The 8784-nt window shown below is 43.9% G+C and overlaps 1 protein-coding gene across 1 annotated transcript in view; it reads left to right on the top strand.

The window, feature by feature from the left end:
* Positions 1-7278, top strand: part of LOC139558865 (transmembrane protein 196-like) — an 8616-nt gene extending 1338 nt beyond the window's left edge. Inside the window, exons 2-5 of the mRNA XM_071374381.1 lie at positions 1-53; positions 6051-6186; positions 6395-6537; positions 6670-7278. The exon at positions 1-53 is cut by the window's left edge and continues 4 nt beyond it. Coding sequence (XP_071230482.1) covers positions 1-53; positions 6051-6186; positions 6395-6537; positions 6670-6738 — 401 coding nt within the window. The 3' untranslated portion in view covers positions 6739-7278. The remainder of the gene's footprint in view (positions 54-6050; positions 6187-6394; positions 6538-6669) is intronic.
* Positions 7279-8784: the final 1506 nt, after the last annotated feature.

Below are 8784 nucleotides of genomic sequence, written 5' to 3'. Positions count from 1 at the left end.
TAATCTGTGGGATGTGTGGAGTGCTCTGTGCCAGGAAGAGGACTGGACTCATCGTGAGTACACACGTTCACAACACACAAACACGCATGTGCGCACACACACACACACACACACACACACACACACACACACACACACACACACACACACACACACACACACACTCTCTCTCTCTCTCTCTCTTACCCTCCTTTCTGCTTCTCTCAGAAGTCTCTCTCTCTCCTCAAATGGGCTTTATTGGCATGGGAAACATATGTTTACATTGCCAAAGCAAGTGAAATACATAATAAACAACATCAACAAAAAGCATAACAAAATGAACATTGCACTCAAAGGTTTCAAAAGGATAAGGACATTTCAAATGTCATAATATCCCAGCTATGTACAGGGTTTTCAACAATGTGCCAATAGCTGTAGTACGAATAGTAGGGGAAGATAAGTAAACAAATAAATATTGGTTGTATTTACGATGTAGTTTGTGCTCGACTGGATGTCCTGTTGTGTTTTCTACTGGGATTGCATACTGCGGTATTTCACCTAGTAGATATGGGAGTCTATCAATATTTGATTTGTTTTTAAATTCTTAGTGGGTCTATGTGATCTGTGGGAAATATGTGTCTCTAATATAGTCATACCTTTGGCAGCAGGAGGAAAGGAAATGCAGCTCAGTTTCTACCGATTTCTGTGGGCACATGTTCTGCCTTGTGGGGCCTCTCTCAATAGCAAGGCTATGCTAACTGAGTCTGTACATAGTCAAGGATTTTTTATATTTTGGGTCAGTCACAGTGGTCAGGTATTCTGTTACTGTGTAGTCTCTGTTTAGGGACAGACAGCATTCCAGTTTGCTCTGGTTTTTGGTTGATTCTTTCCAATGTGTCAAATAGTTATTTTCATCTATTTTTTTTCTCTCATAATTTGGTTGGGTCTAATTTTGTTGCTGTCCTGGGGTCTGTTTGTGAACAGAGCCCCAGAATCAGCTGGCTGAGGGGACTCTTCTCTAAGTTCATCTCTCTGTAGGGGAGGGCATTGTAGTAAAATGTGTGGGCATGACTTCCTTTTAAGTGGTTGTAGAATTTAACAGCTCTTTTTTCTGGATTTGAATAATGATTCCTGATTCTGCTTTGCATGCATTGTACATTAATGATATTTTAGCAGAATTCTGCATGCAGAGTCTCAATTGGCTGTTTGTCCCATTTTCGTGAAGTCTTGATTGATGAGTGGACCCCAGACCTCACGACCATAGAAAGCAATGGCTTCTCTAACTGATTTTATTTTTTTGCCAGATCCTAGTTGGGATGTCAAGTTTTAAGTTCCTTTTGATGTCATAGAATGCCCTTCTTTCTTGTCTCTTAGATCGTTCACAGCCTTGTGGAAGTTACCTGTGGCGTTGATGTTTAGGCCAAAGTAGGTATAATTCATTGTGTGCTCTAGGACAACGGTGTCTAGATAGAATTTGTAGTTGTTGTCCTGGCAACTGGACCTTTTTTGGAACACCATTATTTTTGTCTTACTGAGATTTACTGTGAGGGCCCAGGTCTGACAGAATCTGTGTAGAAGATCTAGGTGCTGCTGTAGGCCCTCCTTCGTTGGCCCTCCTTCACCAGATCATCTGCAAACAGTGGGCCCAAGCTGCATGTCTGTCTCACCCCATGGGCCTGTGGAAATAAATGTTATTTTTTTTGCCAATTTTAACTGCTCACTGATTTTGTGTCATGTTTTTCCCCCAACACCGCTTTCCATCAATTTGTAAAGCAGACCATCATGCCAAATTCAAATTTTTTGAAATCAACAAAGCATGTTTTGGTTGGTTTGTTTGTCAATTAGGGTGTGCAAGGTGTATATGTGGTCTGTCGTACTATATTTTGGTAAGAAGCCAATTTGACATTTGCTCAGGACGTTGTTTTCACAGAGGAAATGTTGGACTCTGCTGTTGATGATACTGCAGAGGATTTTTCAGAGGTCACTGTTGACGCAGATTCCACTGTAATTATCAGGGTCAAATTTCTCTCTACTTTTTGTGGATTGATTGATCAGACCTTGGTTCGAAACACCGGGGAAGATGCCAGAGCTGAGGATAATGTTGAAATGTTCAAGAAAAGCCCATTTTAATTTGTGGTTTGTATATTTTATAATTTTGATTAGTAGGTCATCAACACCACAGGCCTTTTTGTGTTGAAGGATTTGTGTTTTGTCCCGTAGCTCATCCAACGGAGAACCCAGTGGGTTCTGGTAGTCTTTAATTGTTGATTCTACGTTTTGTAAATGATCATGTTTTTACATTTTATTATAGGGCCAAACAGATTGGTGAAGTGGTTTTATCCATACATCTCCGCTTTGGATAGATAACTCTTCATGTTGTTAGTTTGGAGTGTTCCAGAAGTGGTTAGATTCTACGGATTCTTCAATCACATTGAGCTGATTTCTGCCGTGCTGTTCTGTCCTCGTAGTGTACATCTGTACTGTTTTAGTGTTTCACCATAGTGAAGGCGTACGTTCTAATTTTCTGGGTCTCTGTGTTTTTGGTTGTGTAACGCAGATGCTGGGAGACGAGAAGCAAGTACGGGGTGTGGCTTTAATAATAAATAAACATGAAAACTTAACACAAACAGCGTCTGGACATAAGAACAGGAACATAACAACAAGGCTGACTGGGGAATGAACCTGAGGGAGTGACTGGTAGAGGGATGGAAATAATTGAAGTGATGCAGTCCAGGTGAGTCTCATGAGTCGCAGGTGCGCGTAACGATGGTGACAGGTGCACGTAACGATGGTGACAGGTGCGCGTAACGATGGTGACAGGTGTGCGCAATAATCACCTCACTGGTGGCGACGAGCGCCAGAGGGGGAGCGTGAGTAAACGTGACAGGTTGGATAGGTTTCTCAATATCTTTCTATGGTTTTTGCTTTCTTCATTAAACCATTTCTCGTTGTTGTTCGTTTTCTTAGTTAAAAAAAAAAAAATGTAATTCTTGGTAGTTACAGTCTTGTCTCATCGCTGCAACTCCCGTACGGACTTGGGAGAGGTGAAGGTCGAGAGCCGTGCGTCCTCCGAAACACAACCCAACCAAGCCACACTGCTTCTTGACACAATGCCCACTTAACCCAGAAGCCATCCGCACCCAATGTGGTGGAGTAAACACTGTACACCTGGTGACCGTGTCAGCGTGCACTGCACACAGCCCACGACAGGAGTTACTAGTGTGTGATGGGACAAGGACATCCCTGGTGACCGTGTCAGCGTGCACTGCACACAGCCCACGACAGGAGTTACTAGTGTGTGATGGGACAAGGACATCCCTGCCGGCCAAACCCGGATGACACTGGGACAATTGTGCGCCGCCCCGTGGGTCTCCCTGTCGCGACAGAGCCTGGACTCGAACCCAGAATCTCCAGTGGCACAGCTCACACTGCAATGCAGGGCTTCAGACCCCTGCGCCACTCAGGAGGCCCTTCTGAGGTTTTCTGCTAGAATGTTTTTACATTTCATACAATATGTCAGCTGATATGTCCAATATACTGTTCAGGCTTCATACTGCTAAGTTTACACCACTATTGCAGGGAAACATTTTGTCCAGGAAGATGCCTAGGAGCGATTTATTGTTGGCTAATTGTTTGTTGGTAGATTTCTACGCTAACCTCCGTCCATCTATAGCATTTCTTAACAACCAGCAGTTTGTTCAGCTTCGATAACTCATGGTTGAGTATTACTCTGTTCAAGTAGACTGTGATTTCGCTGTGATCTGATAGGGGTGTTAGTTGGCTGACTGTGAACGCTCTGAGAGACTCTGAGTTGGTCAGTGATGAAGTAGTCTACCACTGCCAGGGGATGAGCTGAGGGTGTACCTACTAAAGGAGTATCATCGAAGCCAACCATTGACTATGTACAGACCCAGCGTGCGACAGAGCTGCAGGAGTTGTGATACATATTTGTTGGTTGTTTTGTCGTAGTTTTGTCTAGGGGGGCATATTTTGGGATGGAATGATGTCACCTCCAGGTAGGTGTTTGTCCCCCTGTGTGCTGAGAATGTTGGGTTCTTGTCCGGATCTGGCATTTAGGTCACCACAGACCAGTACATGTCCCTGGGCCTGAAAACTATTGATCTCCCCCTCTAGGATAGAGATGCAGTTTTCATTAAAGTATGGGGATTCCAGTGGGAGGATGTAGGTAGCACACAGAAGGACATTTTTCCCTGTTGAGATCATTTCCTTTTGAATTTCTAGCCAAATGTAAAATATTCCTGTTTTGACGCATTTAATAGAGTGAGTTAGGTCTGCTCTATACCAAATTAGCATACCCCCTGTTTCACACATGGTCGTTTGGTGGATGGTACTACCAGCTCTCTGTAACCTAGTCGGCAATCAGTCGTTCCATTTCTTCTATACCATGTTTCTTGCAAAATGACAATGTCTGTATTTCTGATTTCTTTGTTGAAGTCTGGGTTCCTGCTATTTTGGCCAAAGGCAGATGACCTCAGACCTTGTATATCCCAGGATGCTTTGTGGTCTAGAGTGTCCAGTGTTGTTATTCGTGTGGTTTAGGCCCGGACCATTAGGTTTGAGCAGAGCATGCTGAGCATCTGAGGATGAGGGCTGTTGCTCTGCTCACGGCCTGGGCGTATGTCTCGCTCTCCCCTTCTCCATCCTCTTCTCTCAGCAGTCACCCTTCTCTCTCCTCTGGCTCTCCCTCTCCTATCCTCCCACAATCTCTGTGTGATGATTAGGTTATGCTAGGTTAGTGTTTCTCTGGAGTCTGATGTGTTTCCAAACAATGGATAATGACTGAAACAGGAGCTCTGATTTTCCATGCGGACATTTACTGAAGGCGTGTGTTACATTAGGAAACCTGACGTGTCTATCTACACACACATACACACACACACACACACACACAAATAAACGGTGTGGGGGTTCTGAGTGGGACAGGGTACTCAGAGGCTTGTTCATTGTAACTGAGCTTCCAGGAAATGACAGAAGTGTGTGTGTGTGTGTGTGTGTGTGTGTGTGTGTGTGTGTGTGTGTGTGTGTGTGTGTGTGTGTGTGTGTGTGTGTGTGTGTGTGTGTGTGTGTGTGTGTGTGTGTGTGTGTGTGTGTGTGTGTGTGTGTGTGTGTGTGTGTGTGTGTGTGTGAGAGAGAGATTATGCTGAACATAATTTATTTTGCACGTTTTAAAAACAATGTGTGGAGTCATGTATAGCACTGAACCACAAACCACTATTTACAGTGTGTTCCATCTCATTTACAGGTATAGAGCAGGAAACTATAAACTGTGTTCCATCTCATTTACAGGTATAGAGCAGGACACTATAAACTGTGTTCCATCTCATTTACAGGTATAGAGCAGGAAACTATAAACAGTGTTCCATCTCATTTACAGGTATAGAGCAGGAAACTATAAACTGTGTTCCATCTCATTTACAGGTATAGAGCAGGACACTATAAACTGTGTTCCATCTCATTTACAGGTATAGAGCAGGAAACTATAAACAGTGTTCCATCTCATTTACAGGTATAGAGCAGGAAACTATAAACTGTGTTCCATCTCATTTACAGGTATAGAGCAGGAAACTATAAACTGTGTTCCATCTCATTTACAGGTATAGAGCAGGACACTATAAACTGTGTTCCATCTCATTTACAGGTATAGAGCAGGAAACTATAAACTGTGTTCCATTTCATTTACAGGTATAGAGCAGGACACTATAAACTGTGTTCCATCTCATTTACAGGTATAGAGCAGGAAACTATAAACTGTGTTCCATCTCATTTACAGGTATAGAGCAGGAAACTATAAACTGTTCCATTTCACCATGTATTGTTTCTGCTGACAAGGTGGCTATAGTATCTGCAGGAGCAGTCCTTTAAGTCTGTGAGTATTTATATCGCTTTATTCTTTATCTTGTTTTTTTTTATCCCTCTCCGTCTTTCTCTCTTTCCCTCCCTATGTCTCTCCCCATCTCTTTCCCTCTTTCCGTCTCTCCCTCTCTCTCCCTCTCTCTCCCTCTTTCCCTCTCTCTCCCTCTTTCCCTCTCTCTCCCTCTCTCCCTCTCCAGATGATTCTGTTCTCAGCTTGCTGTATCTGTGGTCTGATTGGAGGGATTCTCAACTTCCAGTTCATTAGGGCGTTGTCACGACGACCGGACTCTCTTCGTTCCCTACACCTAGCAGCCATGACTATTGCCTGCCTGGGTTTGCAACGCTATAAAACACTTTGAAACATAGTTAAACATTACATTACATGACACTAAAATCAACTCATTCCAACTCCAGATAGTTGAGCAGGGCGACACTGACCCAATACCTCCTCTAACCTGCATGAAAACATCTCTGTCTGTATATGAAAGGTAACGTTCAGATTCTGGCACCATTCAATTAGTCATCTCCCTCCCTCCCGTAGGTATCTCTTCCTGTACTCTCTCAACCTGGTTGACCTGTCGTCTGGCCAGTTCAGAACAACAGAGGATGTTTCTGGAGAGAGAACACTCACTGCATCACTCACACGAGATGGCTGAGAAGGATTCATACACACACGGATCTTTTGTAAGAAACAAAACACACACTCACAAGCTTGGACCGCAATCACACATTACTCTTAATTGCTCCTCGGTGACAATCCACAGCCGAGTGATACTAAGGTGTGTGTGCGTGCATGTGTTTGTGTGTTTCCAACAGGAGATCCTTGACAACTCCAGCAATGGGATTCCCCAGATCTCCTACAATGCTAACACCACATCTCCTTGACAATGGACACACCTTGTTGCCCTGACAACTGGCACATCTTGTAACCCTGACAATGGAACCACCTTGTTGCCCTGACAATGGACACAACTTGCTGCCCTGATGATGTACACACCTTGTTGCCCTGACAACGGAGTGATATCGACTAACAGAGCTGAGCAGCAATATTGCACAGCTGTGTGTAGAGAACTTCAGCACAGATGGAAGAAGTTTCCCAAAATAAAACAACAATGAACGCTTTTCTTGGACAAGTTGTTACGAGTTCTGATAGTCCTAACACACAGAGCCCCATGACATATGCCCTCACAGACAGGAGGGACAGACAGTCAGACGCTTCAAACGAATGATCACAAAACACGCATGCAATTTATTTTAAATCTCTCTCTCCCATTCCTCTCTCTCTCTCTCTCTCTTCCTCTCTCTCTCTCTCTCTCTCCCATTCCTCTCTCTCTCTCTCTCCCGTTCTTCTCTCTCACTGGTTCTGGCTATATGAATGTAGGTGTATGAAGGAACAGTGCTTTAGCGATCTCATGCAGAGCAGAATATGGAATTCTTTAAAGTATATATAACTATGGAAATGCTAGATGGTGGTGTAGATTTCATAGACATTTCCTGGGACAGCTGAGAGAAACTACTGTCTGTCGCACGCACACTGATCTCAGGCATCCATCTTGATATTTTATGAGAGGAGACATGCTCTCTGCTGGGGGAGCACAAGAGATTGATCTCATACGCCAGCGTGTGTGTGTGCCTGTCAATTGAGCTTTTAATCAAAGGGCTTCTCAATTGGTCCCCTGAAATCTGACTTAGTTAACCCTATTCACACACACGTCTGTCACTATCTTTTACTATAGACAAGGTCAACACAGTTAGTAACCAGAGTACTTAGTTAACCTTATTGATCTGTCACTATTCCTTACTATAGACAGGAGAAACACAGTTAGTAACCAGAGTACTTAGTTAACCTTATTGATCTGTCACTATTCCTTACTATAGACAGGAGAAACACATCAACTAGAGTCTGTTACAGTAACTAACCAAGGTAAGACTGTGTGTGTTTGTTGACAGGGACAGCGCCAACAGATTTCAGCCAGGGGCTCTTTCGCTGACTAAGGAGAACTGCGTTACTATTTGTTACTGTGACAACAACATACACACCCATGAGAACACCACCACCTGCTCTAATGTGTGTGTGTGTGTGTGTGTGTGTGTGTGTGTGTGTGTGTGTGTGTGTGTGTGTGTGTGTGTGTGTGTGTGTGTGTGTGTGTGTGTGTGTGTGTGTGTGGGGTTCTGAACACAGGCGCCCAGAGCTGAGTCAGACCGGGCGACAATACCTACTGCTGCCACGATACCTACTTTCCAAAACACTTGAGCGCGCGGTCTCTGACCCGCTGTATGATAGTTTAGTTTGAGTTAAATTGGGTCTCTGTCTCCCTGACCCTCTTGTCTCCCTGTCCCTCTTGTCTCCCTCTTGTCTCCCTCTTGTTGTGGATATCAAGTGATCTGGAGCGGTGCTTGTAATAGTTTTCCAATTCTATTTTCTATTGGTTTATCATACTGAAACTAAAGTATTGGAACTAAAGTTAATAAAGGAAATGGGACCAACATCAGATTAGGAACAGACAGCCAGATTAGGAATGCTAGACAGCCAGATGAGGAATTCTAGACAGCCATATTAGGAAGGCTAGACAACCAGATTAGGAATGCTAGACAGCCAGATGAGGAATGCTAGACAGCCAGATGAGGAATGCTAGACAGCCATATTAGGAATGCTAGACAGCCAGATGAGGAATTCTAGACAGACATATTAGGAAGGCTAGACAGCCAGATGAGGAATGCTAGACAGCCAGATTAGGAATGCTAGACAGCCAGATGAGGAATGCTAGACAGCCAGATTAGGAACAGACAGCCAAATTAGGAATGCTAGACAGACAGATTAGGAATGCTAGACAGCCAGATTATGAATGCTAGACAGCCAGATTAGGAACAGACAGCCAGATTAGGAATGCTAGACAGCCAGATTAGGAATGCTAGACAACCAGATTAGGA

Source organism: Salvelinus alpinus, chromosome 29 (assembly GCF_045679555.1).
Source record: "Salvelinus alpinus chromosome 29, SLU_Salpinus.1, whole genome shotgun sequence".
Classification (NCBI taxonomy): domain Eukaryota; kingdom Metazoa; phylum Chordata; class Actinopteri; order Salmoniformes; family Salmonidae; genus Salvelinus; species Salvelinus alpinus.
The sequence above is the reverse complement of the archived record's forward strand: the minus strand, read 5'-3'. Positions and strand labels throughout refer to the sequence as shown.